The 20,343-nt window shown below is 41.2% G+C and overlaps 2 protein-coding genes across 2 annotated transcripts; one reads left to right on the top strand and one right to left on the bottom strand.

Annotated features, from left to right (window-relative positions):
- Nucleotides 1-11,021: 11,021 nt before the first annotated feature.
- On the top strand, nucleotides 11,022-12,559 carry LOC308324219 (dexamethasone-induced Ras-related protein 1-like). The gene is made up of 2 exons (XM_080776212.1): nucleotides 11,022-11,401; nucleotides 11,552-12,559. The coding sequence occupies exons 1-2, from the start codon at nucleotides 11,131-11,133 to the stop codon at nucleotides 12,073-12,075; spliced, it is 795 nt and encodes a 264-aa protein (XP_080632338.1). The 5' UTR covers nucleotides 11,022-11,130; the 3' UTR covers nucleotides 12,076-12,559.
- A 525-nt stretch (nucleotides 12,560-13,084) lies between these two features.
- On the bottom strand, nucleotides 13,085-15,536 carry med9 (mediator complex subunit 9). Its single transcript, XM_080775408.1, has 2 exons — nucleotides 15,425-15,536; nucleotides 13,085-13,913 (listed from the first exon to the last, which is right to left on the bottom strand). Exons 1-2 carry the CDS (start codon nucleotides 15,505-15,507, stop codon nucleotides 13,694-13,696), a joined length of 303 nt encoding a protein of 100 aa, XP_080631534.1. The 5' UTR covers nucleotides 15,508-15,536; the 3' UTR covers nucleotides 13,085-13,693.
- Nucleotides 15,537-20,343: the final 4,807 nt, after the last annotated feature.

Genomic DNA, 20,343 nt, shown 5'->3' with positions numbered 1-20,343 from the left:
GCCAAAAATAGCAGATCTACAAGCTGCTCGCAATTCGGCGCAACAAAGAACTACAATTTGTGCCGAATGTCCACAACCCCCCCAGAATAGGGATGCTGGGGTTAATGGACGGGACTCTGAGAGGTGCTTACCTTCATGCTGGCTGGCATTTAGGGCAGCAACAAAGGATCTCCACTCATGTCTGTTTCTGTACCAGCTCAGTGGGCTTGTGGTTAGAGTGTCCGCCCTGAGACTGGGAGGTCGGGGTTCGATCCCCGGCCGGGTCATACCAAAGACTCTAAATAATGGGACCCAGTGCCTCCCTGCTTGACACTCAGCATCAAGGGTTGGATTGGGGGTGGGAAGTGAGGACGCTGGCGTCGACTGTTCGCCGCTTCACCTCCCAATGTATGAATGAATGAACCATTGTAAAGCGATTTGAGCACTTGGAAAAGCACTATAAAAATGCAATTCATTACACACACACACACACACACACACACACACACACGTCTCACACACACACACACACACACACACACACACACCAACTGTAAAAACAAACATAGACTTTTGCCTATAGCCGTGATTCCAGACCATCTACCCACGCTCTGAGTGGACTGCCTCTCTAAGCTACAGTCTGATTGATTCAAGATCAGTGTTGAGTGTGTCTATCTGCAGCAGCAGCTATACAGTGCACTGGGAACATTAACAATTTATATGAAAAGGAGGTACCGTCGTCGCTATTTCTCAATTATGTGTTCTTTGTGTACTTGGCATTGAGAATAAGCCAATGAAAGAAAGTGGAGGTAGGAACATATGTTCTTTTTCATTTAGTAGGTAGGAAAGTATGTTCTTTTTCATCTGAGAGACACGTTGAGCGGCGACGCTTTCACCAAACACAATGAATAGCTGCCTGCAGTCAAATATAGCTTTAGCCCCGAGACCTTTACGAACATGAACCTAGACATCTTATATAATGTAAAAGTGAATTCTCTAATTAGCTCCACCGCCCTTGACATTGGTTTGGGCTTACAGTACAGTGTGGTGTTGCATCACATCAAACAGATGTGAACAATGAATCTGATATGGTCATGTAACTCATGTTTGATTCCATCTACAGCTAGAATAAGAGGAATGATTCATATTCCAAGAACCAGGAGCACCGGCTAGACCTTCTCCCACGACCTCGCCTCCCTGCGTATATACCACATACACGTATGTGCTGGCGAATATTACACATCAAACTATTTGATGATGCGCGCGTGCATGTGTGTGTGTGTGCGTGCGTGCGTGAAGTTAACTTCCTGTTTACATGTCTGAGAAACTGTTTCACAAAGGACAAAAACATTGTGAGATCAACAAACACATGTGTACCTGTGTACGCACGCACGCACGCACGAGCACATTGAATGGAGGTCTCAAATTGAAGGCCATTGTAGTGGACATGCCTGTGCATGGCTTCCATGCGATTAGTGCAATAGGATGTGCACTAATCAGCCTGGTTAGTGGAACAGTAGGAGTGTCCGTGCTGGCTGCTGAGCGGTAACAGTCTCAGCAGCCAGCCGTAGAGGCATCCCACAGAGAGGAGTGCAATCTGGCCAGACAGGGCAGACGTAAACAACAATACAGAGTAAATGAGAAGTGCCGGCCCGTGTGTTTGCATATCATTTTCCAAGGCAGGCTCGTATGCTGTGTTATGAAATCCTAATCCTCTGTGAAATCCGATGTTTCAGCAGCTCAGAGAGGAGATCATCTTGTGTTATGAGAAACGGGGCGACCGACCTGAGAGCCCAATGGTTTGGGTGCATACCATAATAGGCACGATGCTCTGATCAGCGTGTCCCAAGTTCAATTCCACATCGACCTTGCTGTATCTCATTGCATTACTAAATCAAATCAAATCAAATCAAATCAAACTTTATTTATAGAGCACATTTACAAAGACCAGAAGGTCAACCAAAGTGCTGTACAAGATCATATAACAAGCATACAATCAACTCAAACAGTATAGTAAAACAACATTGAAGCAACACAAGTATTTAGCCAGGTGAATTAGGTCAAACAACATTGAATGCCAGGGAGAAAAGATATAAAAGGCTAATACTTAAAAGGCTTTAAGGAGTGGGCAGACTTAATATGTAGGGGCAAACAGTTCCAGAGTTTGGCCGGCCACTGAAAAAGCACGGTCGCCTCTGGACCTGTAATTAGAATTTGGCACGGTCAGGAGCCGCTGGTCAGCTGACCTCAGGGCCCTGGCTGGGGAGTATGGGTCCATGAGGACCGATAAATACAGGGGGGGCCAAACCATTTAGGGCTTTAAAAACAAATAATAAAATCTTAAAATCTTCTGATTCTGAATTTCTGAATTTAACAGGTAGCCAGTGGAGCTGGCATTTCAAATACATTTCCTTTCGGGGAGCTACAGGACAGATTGTTATCTTTAACCTGGAACATAGCATCCCAATTCTGGGATACATAATCCATAAACAAAATAGAGAGAGAGAGAGAGAGAGAGAGAGAGAGAGAGAGTGCCGTATCTGAGTGCCGGTGCCGGAGAATGCACTCGCTCCTTCTGACAAAATAGCCAAACACTGAGCAGATCTAGCTCTCACTCTCACTAGCTGTCTCTCTCCACTGTCGCTAAAGGTTAAAAAATGCCCAGAAGATCTCCAAAGAAAGGTGCCTGATGTACTCCATGTTAGCGTTGTTCACCATGCATGCATGGGGGCAGGTCATTTGGGAATTTAAATTGAATGTTTGGCTTAAATTTAAACAGAGGGAAATTCAAATAAATATATTAAAATTTCTCAAGATGTTTAGGATGTTTGTAGTCACTGAATCAGATATCTCTAAAGCCGCATTATTCTTTAGGACATACTTTATACGTTTATAGTATAGGACATCACACATCTGCGTGCACTTTCATAACTTTGTCGACATACTTGGCTCCCTCTGCAAAAATTGCAGGTATACGCTCATGTATCGTAACTGAATAAATAAATAATACATGTTATTTATTATGGTGGTACATAGAGAGCCAAATATTTTCTAAACCAAATATCCTCTAGTTGTTCTGCAAGCTCACCAAGGCATTCTGAGCTTGTAGATCTGCTCATTTCACTGAGTGTTTGGCTATTTTGTCAGAAGGAGTGAGTGCATTCTCCGGCACCGGCACTCAGATACGGCACTCTCTAGCTCTCTCTCTCTCTCTCTCTCTCTCTCTCTCTATTTTGTTTATGGATTATGACACGCCCTGAATTGAATCAGTAAACGGTAGTAGTATAAACAGTGTACAGTACACCCAATGATTTGTATTCCTTAAGGTGGTTGTATTCCATTTGACATCCTTCTCCTGTCACATGCAGCAGCTCACACATCTTGCTGCTCTGTTTGCACATTGTTGTACACCCAACAGATATGAGAGTTTTTTGTCATTAGTCATGTTTTCAAACTCTCCTTGGGTTATTGTAATCCGTGGGAAGTGTATGTCTCTGATGTCTTGGTACAGTGGGCAGTTATAGGAAAGAAGTGTAGCTCAGTTTCTACCTGTCTCTGTCTCTGTCTCTGTCTCTGTCTCTGTCTCTGTCTCTGTCTCTGTCTCTGTCTCTGTCTCTGTCTCTGTCTCTCTCTCTCTCTCTCTCCCTCTCTCTCTCTCTCTGTCTGTTCTCTGTCTCTGTGCAACCTAATTATTATGTTATAGGCTAGTTGTGTAAACGGTATTGTAAAGGGTTGTGGCTTGCTGGTGTTTGATGTTGAGCATTTATAAGATCACTCTGTGGCAGTAACATTCACCAGCTGTTAGATGTAACAGACCTGTTGTTCTGAACGAGGCCTTTGATGCCCGACAGAATGTAATTCAGGCCATAATAATTGAACTCCTCTTTTTCTGTGTACATTGTGTACAAAAACCTGAATTAGTCATGGGTGTGTTTGGCCGTTACTATAATCAAACCAATCAGAGTATCGGCTGCCATTCCCTTTAAAGTTCAACGCAAGAGGGCAGGCTGTGCTATTTTCCATGCGTTAAGGTACTGTAAGTGGTGAGACCAAAAGAGAAAAACAATATTTTTAAGTCTTAATTAACATATGAACACTCCCCCAATGCGTACAATATGCTGGCGAGTCTTAAGCCTTACATGTTACGTGTTTGCGTTCAGCACAACTTGGATAATATGGATTGCGCATGATGGTGGCGCTATCACTTAATTAACGCCTACGACCTGGAAATCAGAGCTGCATAATATGCAGTAACAATGCATCGTGACGTGATGCATTGTGAGCTTGTTGGTGTTGAGGGGTGGAAGCTTCTTTACATCACGTATAAAGTAAAAGGAAAACGTGACAACCGTATGGAAAAAGGGGCAGAAGAACTGGGAGGCAGAGGTGCAGGGGGTGCGCAGTGTGCTAAGCAGGTCTTCGCATACTGGGGGCCAAGTATACTGTCTGTGGCCAACTGCAGTAGGCCTATACAGGGTTTAAGTGCATGGTTAAGGTCATGAGATTGTGTTTTTGAGTGGATTCCCCAGTAACGGTGTGTTCTTTATCTGTACATGCATGCTCATTTATAATCAAACATCCTCTAACCTCATCTAAGTAATATGGCCCCTGTAGCACATATATGGAGTAGATTGGCAGCAGAGGGTCGTCCTAGGTCTCTTGTCTTCCATAATGTGTGTATCTGCTGGGTCATTCCACTTCACAGATCCATTAGGGAATTGACAGACCACCTGGCCATTATTTACAGGCAGGTCAGGATGATGACGAGAACTCACTGGCCCACAGTTTCACTGGTATTCAGTACAACTGCAGGACATTGGAAAAGAAGATGGTTGGATAATTCTGGCAATTCCCCTGTGAAACCTTCCTAGAAGAGTTCTGGCGCACCATCTCCCTAACAGCTGAAATTACCAGTAAAAGTAGGAGATGAAACATTGTAATTACCAGGTAGATGAAAATAGTTCCCGTTACTGTTTGCTAAAGAAATCCACTTCACATATTAACCAGTTTCAACATGGCATCCATATTGTTACTATAGCAATAGGTGATAAAAGTACCCCGTAAAAATCTAAACATTTCAAAAATTCAACATTTTCATAAAATATCAAGAATACTATGGTCGCGTCATGACACGTTATGAAGCTATATTTTCATTATTCATCGTATGACAAATAGTGCTTAAAGTAGTTTACATCAAGTGCACTTGTCTCTATCAGGTAGCGTGCTCCAGACAATAATAGATGTTGACACTTTATTTGGTTAATCAAAACATGCAGCTGCATGGTACACTAAACCTGCGTGGAAGCTATAGGGCTGTGATTGGCCACGAAACATGAGAGTGTTGTATCAGGAGCTAAAGCCTTGTACTTCACTCAACAGTTTGACTGAAATGTTGCCTAATCTCACACGCGACCCCATCAGGTCTCACGCCACTGACGCCAGCGCTAACCCGCAACTAGATGAACACCTCCCACAGAAACGGTTTGCGTGTGTGTGTGCGTGCCACTGAATGAAAACAAACTATACAGTCAATCATATAAATTAAATAGTTTATTAAACTATGATTTTGTTGTTGTTGCTCCAGAATTAGCCATCACTTCCATGTAAGATCAATGTTTCACCACATTGTGTTTGTGGAAGTATTATTTTGCTGGTTTGCAGCATTTATTATTATGAGAAATGGCAGCAGAAACAACATACAGGCCAGAGACCCTTTTTTTGTCCCTGATGCTCTTTTTCAGTTAATTGACAACAACAACAGTGAATTCAGATCGCTGGGTTGACTCAATGTTTTTTCACTGTCGGAGTTAAAATATGCTTTCAACTGTGTTGGCTACCTGTTGAATACAGATATGAGTTTATTGTTGTATTATTTGTTTTTAAAGTACTACACTGTAAAGTACCACACTCTTAGATCCTCTCTGAGTGTGTGGTTTTTTCTTGTTTTCTTACTGATTTGACATTTCTACATTGTAAACTAAAGCAATCAAAATGTGTTGTTCGGCTTGACTGGACTTTGTGAATTTGTGCGTGGCTGTCTCAGACATATCTTAGCGAATAGGGATAATAAAGGTATCTATCTATGGCACCATATATTTCTTGACCTTGTCTGAGCCTTCCAAGGTTCTGGACCATGATAAAATAACATTACCACTCACGTTTCGGCCAAGCTCCTTAGAATCAGAGAGAGAGAATCACAGCAGCCTAAAGGACTGTTGCAGTTCATCTTCACTGACACATGGAAATGTGTTCACTCACTTACTAAATCGGTGGTTCTAAAAGTGCGGTCCGGAGACCACCATGGCTCCATTAGAGGCTTGCAGCCGGGTCCCCAACAAAATGCGGAACAGTTTAACCACTTCAGCACTGTTAAATAATGGCCAGGTGGTCTGTCATTTCCCTAATGGATCTGTAAAGTGGAATGACCCTGCAGATACACACATTATGAAAGACAAGAGACCTAGGACGACCTTCTGCTGCCAATCTACTCCATATATGCGCTACAGGGGCCATATTAAAAGTTAATTTAATTATTATATACGTAAATGCAGTTCAATTACCATTTAATGCAAGCTTAAACATAAAACAGTCGCACACTCAAACTTCCCATTTTCTTTTTCTGGGTCCTCAGAAGCCAGTGTGTTGGGGTACGTACGTCGTACGTACATGTATGTGTTACATACGTATGTGTTGAGGTGAACGTGTCGGCATGCAGCAACCCTGAGGAAAGGTGTCAAAAGGGGTTGTCAGGAATCTTTTCTGAGTATTTTCTCGCTGGAAGTACTCTTCATCATGGGAAAGGCATAGCAGGGAGATACAGTAGGTGTTTATGTGTTTGCGTTTATGAGGGCTTAAGTGTGTGCATGTGTGAATCATTCCACATGAATGAACAAAGTAAAACAGCACATAGAAGGGTAGAAATAAATGATAATCCTCCCTACTATATAGTGTGCTGACCATATAAGGAGTTCCTCCCTGTCCCCAGTTAACCCCTGGGGTCAAAAAACCATAGGTTTAGTTTTTGGCTATAGCTGGCCCAGCCTTCCACCAATCATGATCAAGCAGGGGCAGGCCTTGATGTGCGTGCTGTTGCCCTGTTGCGTGTCCCCCCCACTGTAGTGCTTGCATGTGCACATCTTGTTACCGGGGCGGACCGGGGGGTTTTACAAATCACCCAAATCACTGAATGCTCCTTTAATGCATGGGTTCCCAAACTTTTCAGCCTGTGACCCCAAAATAATGCTGCCATTGACTCGGAGGTTATTTTATGCACATAAACGTGCACGTTTGGTGTACATTTGCCCGCACATAATTAATATTAATCCAAGGGCTGTATAGGTTTTGTAACAATCATGGTTAAAATGTATTTGTAATAATTTTCACATTGTATTTCACTCATTCTTTGGGAACCCCTGGCTTAATGCTCTGTAAGACAAGGTAGCCTAAATAAAATAGTCTGATGTTGTTCACCGGGCAGACCAGAACACTAGCTGTCAAGACTATAAGTAGGTTGTTTATTGAAAAGGATGTGGAAGGTGTGACAAGAGGAGAGAGCTAGAGAGGGGAGATGAGGAGAGTGATAAGGGGAAAGGAAACAGGAGAAAAGGGGGTTCAGCCAGGTTGTGGCGGGTGTGTGTGTGTGTGCGCGCGCGCGTGTGTGTGTGTGTGTGTGTGTGTGTGTGTGTGTGTGTGTGTGTGTGTGTGTGTGTGTGTGTGTGTGTGTGTGTGTGTGTGTGTGTGTGTGTGTGTGCACGTGCGTGCGTGCGTGAAGACTATCCATAATGTTTCATGAGTTCTGTGCACTGAAGTTCCTCAGAAACATTCACAGTGAATGTTAATGTTTGGTCCTCTTTAACCATTCAAATGAATAATATTATCCAAGCTAAACTCTTGCCAACGCTTCTTTGTATCACATATTGCAAACGTTACAGTTCATACTGAGTCATTCTGTCACGTTGCAACTCTGAGTCACAGAGTGTTAATTAATAATTTTTGGCCATTATTTTTCCAACATAGAGGTGAATAGCAAATTTCTATTTGATTGTGAAGTGCTTAAAGCTTACAGAAAGAGTAGCTTTCACTGCAGTGAGGAGGACTAATGGGGACAAAACAACAAACAGCACACGTGCATATACATGTAGCTCCAACGAAATCCTCAGTGCTAATTTAACTAACTAGATTTGCAGGCGGCTACTATGAAAATCCGGTACTATATTGCACTGATCAGATCAATGTTCACTACAAGTTATGGCAATTTGAAATGTTAGACACTGATGTTATGTAACACTGCTGTGTAGTGCCCCACCTGTGTACAATTTAGCTTTTTGTGTGTGACTATTGTGACCCCTGAACAGAATTTGTGCCATGTTTGGTGACGATTGGAGCGCCAAAGCAAATAGAAGGACAGTTCAAATTCACCCTTTGGGTCCCATTTGTACTACTCAGAGAGTAGTACAAAGGATTCCACTGTGTACAGCTAACGTTATAAGGAAGAAGGAGAGACCCGCACACCGCCACAGCTCAAATGAGCGATGCCATTTGGAGGAAGGTGTAAAGTACCTTTGGTCGTCCCTCCATTATTAGTGCTATTGCAATGTCTTGCTGAAAAGCCACCCGTCACGTTTGTGTCCCGAGCGTCGCTTGGGAACACAGTGGTCTAATTACTGACCAATGGTCAAACGCGCAGTGCTTCTACACTCATGACCACAACATTCAGGCTTAAGTACACCTATCTGATTTCATCATGCATGGCCCAGAGAGAACTCAGAAAGGTCAGCAGTGTTGTCAAGTTGCCATCAAATGAAAAAAAGCAAGTCAAATTTCACCAATTTCAAATAAGGTAATTGACACACACCACAAATGTCAAATATGAGACTATATTTATAGTTATATAAGCACCCATTCTCATAAACACTCAAGTTTTACTGCATGTGTTTAGCTTTTAGGACTACAGGTATACATCCCCCCCTGTTATTTTACAACCATGACAAAATAAAATAAAATAAAATTGTCTGGCAGGAATTAGATTTTAATAAATATTATATTTTGTTTTATTTATTTATTTATTAGATTTGAAGGCAAATTATCTTTATCAAATCAGAGAGGACAGTAGTACAAGCGGTTAAAGGTGGTAAATGGATGAGCAGCGTTCAAGTTCTTTATTTGATTCCACAAATTACAATTAATTTTACAAGGAAACAAATATAAGGGAATTGACAGTTCACATGCACTTAAGGATACACATGGCACCTCCTCCTCCACACAGACAAACTGCCTATAACAGCCGAAACAAAACAGTATTTGGTAAGTTAATTGTTTGGCTTTGCTCCTTGTCATGCCAATTGCCAGCTATTCTTAGGCCACTCATGGTCAGTTTATTCACATGACCCAGTCTTCCGAATATCAGTATGGCAAATCTACAGCAATATCCCAGGTTTGTTATACTTCCAAGTAATGGTTGGTACCACACACATCTATCTTTAGATTTTGATTCACGCCACATTCGATACAAGTTGGATCCAATGGCTTTATCAGGGAGTGGTGCTTCACCTGGTTCACTGTGACCTTTTATGTCTCTGTCTGGTCGGTGTCTCTGTGACCACCTGGTAGGGGGCATTTGGTGTGTTTGGCAGTGACGGTGGGGTTTCCATGGTCGGAAAATGAATGAGTCCAACGAATCTCCATATTCACATTGTTGGATTGTGCCATGATTCCAACACCTCCTTTTATAGTTACCATGGCATTGGGAGGTTTCCTGTTCATGGGGCTTGTTTTCCGTCTCCTTTCGATTGGTTCTGGGCCTATTAAATTTATAGTTTAACAGTTAAGTGGGCTGTAAATTAACCTGAAGACTCTTATCCATAGACTAGAGTCTAGACCAGTGGTTTTAAGGAATTTATGGACTTTTTTAAGACCTTTTTAATAGGCCTAAAAAGAAAAGTAAAAGACCATTACTGCATCAAGTAATCAACAAACTATAAGACTGGCCAATCACTGGCCAAATTGTAAAATAATTATAAGAAAGACTCAGCAAAAATTGTGAAAAGGCATTAATTGTGATCTTGTAGATCTGCTTTTTTCCACACTATTTTTAATTGTGGAACTGAGTCAAACAAACTAAATTGCTGCCTCAACTACAATTCCACATGCTTGTCAGGGTGTGTGTGTGTGTGTGTGTGTGTGTGTGTGGGGGGGGGGGGGGGGGGGGGGGGGGGGTGCAGAAGTTCAAATATGATTATTTTGGGGTCATGGCCTGAAAAGGTTGAGAACCACTGGTCTAGACTAATAAAACTCGACTAGACCATGGCCATGCTCGCTCCTCACCTCACAAGCAAAAGTGTGCGCAGGATTAATTTGTGCATACATACGGTCTGTATCCATGAGATTAGCCTACCTGTGCGCAAGAGAGGAATAGAGGGAAAACATCTGTCTCCGGGCAGTGGGAAAAATAGACTTGGCATCATGCATACAAGAGTGCGACTGCGCCCCCCTCAGCTCATGATCCAAAACTCAATGACTCACTCCTGTGTGCATTCATCTGTTTTTATGATATGCTGCTGTTGTGATCAGTGAAATATAGGCTATTAGACTATGACACAAAGTTGTACTACAGCTGTGCCATGATTGATATTAGATCTGTTTCTAAATTAATTACAGAAGTATTAGTATACAAGCAGCCAAGCAGGGGAACAAAACGTTCATCAGATGATCAGTCTGTTGTTTAATAATAATTAAACAACTAACAAATTCTTATTATTCTTATTATTATTATTTGTATTATTATTAATAAATCATTCCATTTCATATCTCGACAGTCGACACAACATATAGCTCTTCTTGTTCTGTCAAGACTGTCTGCAGCAGCAATACCCGTTGCTGCCTGTGGCAGAATGTTCCGCGCTGACGCGCGCGGGTCTGGTCCTGCTCCCCAAACCACTGGCAGTGCGCGTAATGCATGACGCGTCGGAGAGGCGCGGCCAGCGTTGCACAGTTTGCACATAAATAGCCAATCTTCTCCTCCACGCTTCCAAAGATCAGCAGCGCCGCTAAAGACGAGCACTGAGCAGCCACCATTCTAGCATCCAGCGTTCTAAAGGGGTTTAGCCTACCCTCCAGATTATTGCTCAGACCCTGGGTGCAATTCCTGCAAACATGATAAAGAAAATGTCACCGTCGGATAATGAGTTCGATATCCCGGCCAAAAATTGCCACAGGATGGTGATTTTGGGCTCTACTAAAGTTGGCAAGACAGCCATCATCTCTCGGTTCCTGAACGAGGGGTTTGATGACCAATACACGCCGACTATTGAGGACTTTCACCGAAAATTCTACAGCATCAGAGGCGATGTGTACCAGCTGGACATTTTGGACACCTCGGGAAATCATCCATTCCCGGCTATGAGGAGACTATCCATTCTTACTGGTGAGTTGATCTTCTTAACTTGCAATCATCACAATGTTTTAAGTATGCACAATTGATAACTCCAAGTCAAATCAACGGATGCAATTATTTTTTAATGCACAAAACCACGCGTGCAAGTCAGCTGAATTTGTCTTGTCTTCTGTTTCCCAGGTGATGTGTTCATCTTGGTGTTCAGTCTGGATAACCGAGACTCCTTCCAAGAGGTGCAGCGCCTCAAACGTCAGATATACGAGACCAAGTCGTGTCTGAAAAACAAAACCAAGGAAAACGTGGATGTCCCGCTCGTGATTTGCGGCAACAAGTGTGACCGGGACTTTTACCGCGAGGTCCAGGAGGAAGAGATCGAGCAACTAGTCGCAGGAGACGAGCAATGCGCATACTTTGAGATCTCGGCAAAGAGGAACACTAACGTAAACCAGATGTTTCAGGCGCTTTTCACTATGGCCAAACTTCCCAACGAAATGAGCCCTGATCGCCACCGCAAAGTGTCCGTGCAGTTTTGTGACGTTCTGCAAAGAAAGTCCTTCAGGAGCAAGAAGCTCAAAGACGGCGACGCATTTGGGATTGTGGCGCCCTTCGCTCGGAGACCAAGCGTGCACAGTGACTTGATGTACATAAAAGAGAAAGCTATTGGGGGCAGCCAAGCTAAAGAGAAGGGGTGCGTCATTTGCTGATTACTTTTTGGTTGTTGCCTTTGAAATGATGTCTTTACTTACTGCTAAACCGGCGTTCCGCCGTACTTATCAATAGCAGCCTAAAACAGGGGAAATCAACCCAATGTGGGGATGAATGCCTCATGCAGTAATGACTGCTGCGTGCTCCAATGGCACTGAGGAGAGGACCATGTCCATGGACACATTGGACAGACATGAGACTGATGAGAGATTGAGAGTGCTATCCCTGTGTATATGTGGCTTCAGGTTCAGAATATAATGTTCTGAATAGCAGCTGTAAAAGAAAAAAAACTGCCTCTACTGAGAATGTATTAGCCTACTGAGCTTAACAAGTGCGTGCCACTTGCCAGAAATTGTTTACATTTTGGTATTTTTGTAAAAACAATAGAACTTCATTGTGTGTTGCATTATGAACAAAATGTATTCCGAATGTATATTTATTCATGTCAATGTCTACTTTTGCATTAAAAAATCTATGGAGAAAATAAACACTTAACTTAAACATGTCATGTTTTTGCTGTCCTCTTTCCAAGTAAAAGAATGTTGAACTATAGATGACACATTTCATGTCATTGCTCCCCACTTTCATCCAACAGGAAACCCTAATGTTCAAAAGTACTTGTCCCCATTACCCAAACATCAAAAGGGATATGCTATATAATATTATATTGGATACATTTTTGCTATGCAATAGGATAGTCCAATAATTCAACTCATAAAGAAACATCTAAAGCAGACCCTTTGCTTCATCAAGTATTAAATTACACAACAGGTCTCATCTTTAACTCAGTAACTAAGTTACTATTGCCTTCTAGGGACAATGAATTGCATTCTTTTAAATCAACTGGAATAAAAATAATGAGATTCATGTTAGGTTCACACCAAAAGGGCAGAATAATGGATAGTAATGCTATAACACAATTCAGCTGATGCCAAATATTTGACAAAAGAAAAATAGCTATCGTGACCTTTTCTAGTTCATAAAGGGTATGCCAGTCATCTCTTTAGCAATACTTCATTTATTACAAAATATATACAAAATGGGAAATCACTGAACTATTCATAGAAACAATTGTAACATACATTTAACTTTCATAACAGAACACCGAAAAGCTATTAACTGAATCTCAATGTGCTTAATTGTGCATCGAGGATCTTCAGTACTCATTCAATAACATATTCAGTTAGTCCAGTGTCAAAATCACATTATCCCTTTTTAGTTACAAGTTGAATATATCCAAGTGTCTCTTGCAGTTGGAGCGTTTATGCTCTTGGGACGTCAAACACAAACTTTTATATTTCTGCAGTATCTATCTCGTTCATGATTCTTTTGGGACAACCAAGATACATAAGCCCTTATGTATAAGGGCTCATATAGGAAGCAGCAAAGCCTTAATTACGCTCTGCCACATGCAGGACAGTGTCGTGCGCTGAAAATAGCAGATCTACAAGCTCACTCGCATCGTCCGTGATATGTTGTTGTGAGCTTGTAGGTGTTCTTTTTTTCCTACGCGTTGCCACACCCCTGTGCGACGAAGGATGAAGTTGGGATTAACTGGTCCGTGATGCTTTTTCCGACGTCAAGCGTACATAATATTGCTGCAGTGCAGTGTCTGGTTCATGACGCCTTTGGGACGTCGAACATACATAAGCTCTTGTATTTCTGTAGCAGCTGGTTCTTGGTGCGGACCTGCTCCCTCAGGGTGGCCAACTGCTGTTGCTGCTCCGCTGGACTGGTGTCAATCCCCGGCATGTTGTTGATCTGCTCCCGGGACTCCTGGAGCTTGGTTTTCAACTTGGCCAGCTCTTCATGGACATACTGGCTGTCCTTGTCCATGCTTAAGATAAATGGAGAAATAAGAGATTAGAGGCATGCACAGACAATTTTGTCCATAGGCTAAGTATATTTTCTGTGGTACGTGTGTACATACATACTTGTGATTTGATTATATGTTGTCATTCATTAGTTACATTATTTACTAATAGGTAGAAGGAAGGCACTGGAGCAAACTTAAGCCTTTATGCAGCCGAGTGCAAGTAAAAAGGACAACGTTTCCATGTAACTATAAGATCTTTGTTAGGTCATGTACCGGACCAGCCGATCATAGGCTTGAGGCGTGGTGGAAACCCCTAGTGCTTAACATGTATAGGTAGGTAGACAAAAAGGTATCCTTCCTCCAAGTAGTACTGCTTGTCAAAATGTGAGTTGCAGACTTGAAAAGAAAATAATCCAAGGCACTCCGTCTTTGGTGAGATAGACGAAGACGAAGACCTTTTGGTCGAAACGCGTAGGTCCTGTTATTTATTTGCCTTGCTCATCATCAAATAAACTATTTAATGTTTCACCAAAGACGGAGTGCCTTGCATTATTTTCTTTTCAAGTCTGCAACTCACATTTTTACAAGCAGTACTACTTGGAGGAAGGATACCTTTTGTCTATATGGTTTTACCTGTATCACCAAAGAGCACCCATCTAAGAGCCACTAACAGATCCCTGCAGCGCTTCCATTCCTCTATTTCTAAAATGTATAGGTAGGTGTTAGAGACGGAAGGAAGCTTGTTTGTTATTTACTTATTTAGAGGTTTGAGTAAATAAGTTATACTTGTTCTCATTCCTTTTTGAATATACATATTTTACTTGCGCTGTTTTTCATTTTATTAATTATGCTTCAGTGCCATTTTGTTTATTATGCTTTTGTGCCATTAGCATTCTAAATACTAAAAATAAACATTTCATTGTGTAGAACATACATTAGTACACTCTAGTTACACATAGAGGTTCATTTGGTTCCATTTGTACACTTTCAGGCATTTACAAGAATCTATCTTGTTGTGATTCTTGCATATCCGCTACAATGAGCTCATGTGTTTAAGTTATGATTCGCCACGACTGATTTTAGACATTTTAGTATTATTATTTATTAAACATAGAGATGGATGTGTTCATCAATCTGTTCTGTTCCATTCATTGCTTAATTGTAAACGGATGTTCCGAATCATTCAGAACCATGCGATTTCTTCAACTGGTGAGTATGATAGAAATCATAGAATGGTTGAATGATAATACCTCAAATCATAATTCTATTTATACATATTGTGCAAATTGTTTAGGATACCCCAACACGGCGCTAGTATGTGTTGGACTTCATACCGTTTCACAAACCACAGGGGGAAAAAAAGTCGTGAGCTGAGATTTGTTTTGGCTTGAATCCCTGTGAGCTAACAAGTTAGCGAGTTAGCATCGCCAGCTTCGATGGGAGAAACACACAGCCATGTTTAGAATAGAATTCAACCTTTCCAACATGACGGGCAATAAAGATTCAGCACGCGTGTATGTGCGTTTACTTACCATTTAATAATATCATGAACCAACGGCAGCAATGAGTAATCAAGGGTCTCCTTTTCTTGCTTTGTTTGGGCCACAGCCATCATTCTATTCTCCCTCTCTCCACAGTACAGTACTGATGTAATGGCGCATGTAAACAGCGTCATCAATGATCATGTACTCCAGCTGCTATGTCGCATGTAATATGGGTCATACAGTCTATGGTCATGATCAGGCTCTGGCCATGATGAAGGAGCAGTTGACTGGTTCTCAAAGTGGGTTCTGTGGTCCCTGGGCCTGAATGGTTCAAACTTCAAGGGGATTCATAGGGGGTCCCCAGCAAAATGAGGAACACTTTAAACACTTCAGCCCTGTTTTATTAGGAAAATAGCTGATCTACAAGGTCACACCGTCACATAGCATCATTGTAAATGAGCTTTACGTGCGTTGAATTGTGCATCTTTTCAAATAGGGCTCTTGCTAATCAGTTTTTGAAAGTGGTCTTCTATTGGACCACTTAATATTAGCCTACTTGGACCGCCACCTATTGTTTTTTTTTATCAAAACAAAGACTTAATCATTCAATGAATATGATATAGGCTAACATAGGCAACAATATTCCAGATGGGGAGTGTAAATTACACAAGTTGGATAAAACTGCAACTAAAGTATTACACAAAAAGGAAGGATATATAAAGGATTAAATGAAAACTAAGATATAAACCACTTTATCTAAAAGAAATCACACCCGTGTGAACTGAGTGGTGCAACTCCCTCCCCCCCCCCCCCACTCTCTCTCTCTCATTAGCAGGCAACAGTGCAGCACTCTCTCTCTCTCAACAGCGCCCCTACTGGTAGCCTACTCATTATACTGGTGCTCATTAACCAACACATATGTTGTCACATAGGTGAACCGGACACATAGGTGAACACGGACATTAATGCTGTTCCTTGGAGTGGTTGCACCACTCCAAAAAAATAAATAGAGTGTGGCATTATAGAGTCTATGCCACAAAATTGTCCCTGATATGAGAAATGTGTAATATACACGTTTATCATCTGGATACCTAGCAGCCCCTCAGTAGCTAAATACTAACCTCCAGCCCACATGTCTGCAAGTGCGACAGAACATGTGCCATGGCTCTCGTGTCGAGTCGTGTGGATTGGAACCTGGGCAGCCTGTGCAAACATGGCGTGGTTGAAATGTGCAGGCTGACTGTGAATATATAGGCTAATGCACTGCAGTAAGTCACCAATGTTGACATTAAGATTAGTATCCGTGTTATGTTCAGGTCATGCAAGTGAAGTTGCAAACACGCTATGCGTGAATCTGCAGCTTGTGAAGTATTGCTCTGCCTTGCCCTTCCACCTGGCTGCTTCATGTCAAATAGGGTATAGATTAATAATAAGGTAAAAGGGAAAACCTGAAAACCTGGAAAATGCATCAGGCATGAAGTTTAAACATGAACTTGAACATGAACCCACGCTTCCTGCTTGCTTAGTTCCTCACGTTCATTCCAATCCTGGATTAAGCAAATGATAATGTGCGGTTGTGCACACATATTTCATCATTATCCTTTTTAACAAGATGGTAAATGTAGGTAGATCATCAACGCCTTCAGGGCCCAATACATACGTTGCCAGGTAGTCTGAGTATAATGGCTACTAATGGGATGTCGGGTGGGCAGTCCCCAGTCCACCTTAAGTTACCTCCACATATGACCTATATCTCTGTAACATCGGGCCCCAGTGACCCACATGTCTGTATCCTCTTTGACCCCATTTCAAAAGTCATAAGCCCGGTAACTTGAACAAAGCCTACCAAACGTTTATTATCACAATGAGGTATGTCTTATCATTTGTCTGCAATAGTTGGGTTATGTAACACAATGAACCAGTGTCATGGCCTGTGAAATGTATTCATCTTTTTCCAAAGGCAAAATGGAAAATGGCTTTTACAGTTTGTCCAACTGTACAGAGGTGGACTGCAGTAAGACTGCAGCTACATTTCAAATAGAAATATTGTACATTTGAGTCCACTTCATTTCTAGGAAGGGACTCTTGGAACAGAAACTTACAAAAAATATATCATGAATTAACTAATCACTTAAGCACTATTTCAAATATAGTGATATATATCTACAAACAAAATAATGTTTTTTTCCTTTAAAAAGAATCTCTGGACATTTCTGAAAATGTACTTCGGAATTACTTTTGAACAATTGAGTATTTACATGATGAGCATATACTTTGTCCACCACTGAATAAAAGTATGAATCCATTTGCAAAGTGTCAGAAGAGAGCATTGTCTTTACAAATGACACACAACAACGTGAGTGCATAACAAGTGTATGATCATCTCTAGCTGCAGCTGTCTAATATCCCCGTAGTTTGTTCTATAGGGTGCCTGACATTTTCTTTTGGTCTCCTAATCCTTCCTGACCCATATTTTCTGCACTACATGTTCTAATTAATGGATTGAGGCAGCAGCTGATCCCATTCCCCCCTGCCCCCAAACAAACACAACACACCTGGTGGGCACTGTAGGGAAGATTTCTCATTAGCCGCCGCTGGAAAGAGACCACCACTGTGACTCATTCAGCGAAGAACAAATGCCATGCAGCTAGAGTGAGATTTTATACAGTGATTGTTTAGATGTGGATTAATTGAACAATTTCCTCAGTCACACTTCCAGCTGAGCAGTAGCTTTGACGATGATGCCAGGCGGTGGTCTTGCTAATCTTATTATGTGTTCAGTTCCAATCCATCAAACTTTATTTATAGAGCACATTTAAAAAAACAACAGAGTTGACCAAAGTGCTTTACATAACATAACACAACAAAACACAAATAAAAGTGCACAAAATCGTCAAAGATAAAAAACATATTATAGAGATACAAATATACAATAGGGTGGAGAAAAAACAGTAAAACAATAAATAACTCACTCTGGGGTAAAAGCTTGGGAATAAAAAAGTGTTTTTAGACGGGATTTAAAGATAGGGATAGAGGGGGACAGTTTTACAGAGAGGGGAAGTTCATTCAGCTACAGAAAAGGCACGATTCCAATTTTAGTGTACAGAACTGAAAGCCATAGAATTAGGTTATGACCCAAATCTGTGTGTGCGGGGCAGAATGTGCCTTATAGCATTTTATATCACTGGTAAAGTTCTGACATCTCATTCACAAGTTTTGTGAAAAGTGGGTCACATCTATACTCGACTTGGATACATTGTTGCATGCAAAAGAAAAATCCATTGGGAATTTTTCTGTAACCTGACCATGACCACTTTAAGTGCCAGTAGATTACAAAAGATCCCGGTTGAGAATGGGCACATTAAGACTGGAAATTGATTCTCATGTTTGTGAGAATAACTATGCTTTATTGTGTAAACCATTGCGTTTTTATACTGAGGAACCACCTAAGAAAATATTTGGCTCTCCATGTACCACCATAATAAATAACATTTATTATTTATTTAGTTAAAATACAGGAGCATATATAACTGCCCTTTTTGTTCCATTCCTAAGCCAATAATGCTGCTGCTCTGACAAAACTCAGTCTAATCAGTAATCACTAATCAGCACAACTGAGGATATCTTCGAATGTGATTATTCCGTTCTCAAATCGTCCATTAATGGCTAGGTATGCTGCCTGTCATGCCCATTTCAACGTGTAAGGAGAGCCTATTTCAACCACTGCTTGGTCAGAAGAACTACCTGTAGTAATATAAATATTTCACTCCACTTTTGTCTTCCCCCCCCCCCTTTTTTGGGCGACTCCTCTGTGTACCACCAGAGATGGGCTCAAGTAAGTTTATCATCTCAGGAATATAATAAGAATCAGTTACATTTTGACTACTGCTATGGTGTGTTAACAAGCCTTAGGCAAGAAGCACACAGTAAGCTTCAAGTTGTACAGAACTCGACTTTGCCAGTTGTTCCTGAGTCAAAGGCTGAAGACAAGTGTACGTTTTCTGTCAGGGCTTCTGGACTCTGACCTGCCTGAGGAGCACAGCCATAATCGGTGTCTTCTTTTTAATTTCCTAAAGTGTACTTGTTTGTACGTTTATTGTTCTTTTACACAAATATTACTGCCCTAATTCTGTTTCATGCAAAGAAATTTGTTTCGATAAGTGCTCTATAAATTGCAGACGGAATCATTGTTGTTGTACAGGAAAGGTGTAGTGTAATGGCAAACCCTCTTAAACTTGTCTATACTGTAGTAATTTAGTTTTAGCTTTTTTATCTTTTTATTTACAACTGGGTTATACATTATTATCATTCTCCTAAGGAAGTTAATCTTTGTATACCATATCTGGATTATGTTCTTCACTAGACATAATGTTTTGTTCACATGTTTGTGTGTTCACTGTTCATCCAACCTTTCGTTACAAACTCAGTAGCTTGGTTTTATAAAGCATTATAAAGTTTTATAAAGTATTGCTTGTTTTCATTGGTCGTAGCACCTCATAACTACACATGATATTTTCATCCGGACCCTATAGCTCCCAAACTCATAAGTTAACATCAGCTTCCTGTTTAAGTCTTAACCATTAATTATTGCCAAGCTTTGGTTGCTGATCATGTGTAAATGAGAACACAGACCTTAGTTAATAGATAGAAAACCCTGCAGTTGGAAGTTGGCTTTTTTCAGCTGTTTTCACCAGAGCTCTTTCATGCAGTACGTACAGGAAGTTAACTCAATGACCCATTTATGCCCCTAGTGACATTTCAAAATATTATTATCTGGATGTGAAGCAATGAAGGCCTTGAATTAACACAACACGTACAAGTGAATTCAATTGAATGTTTGAGCAGAATACCTCAGTGAGATAGATGGAGAGAAAGAGAGAGTGAGAGAGAGATCACCTCTATATGAACAACTTAGGAATTCTGTCCTTTTCAATCTCTGTCTGTTATGCAAGACTGTTATGTAGCCT

Source organism: Protomyctophum bolini, assembly GCF_963924005.1.
Source record: "Protomyctophum bolini genome assembly, chromosome: 11".
In the NCBI taxonomy this organism is placed as follows: Eukaryota; Metazoa; Chordata; class Actinopteri; order Myctophiformes; family Myctophidae; genus Protomyctophum; species Protomyctophum bolini.
Note: the sequence above shows the minus strand (reverse complement) of the source record. Positions and strands in the feature narration are given on the sequence as shown.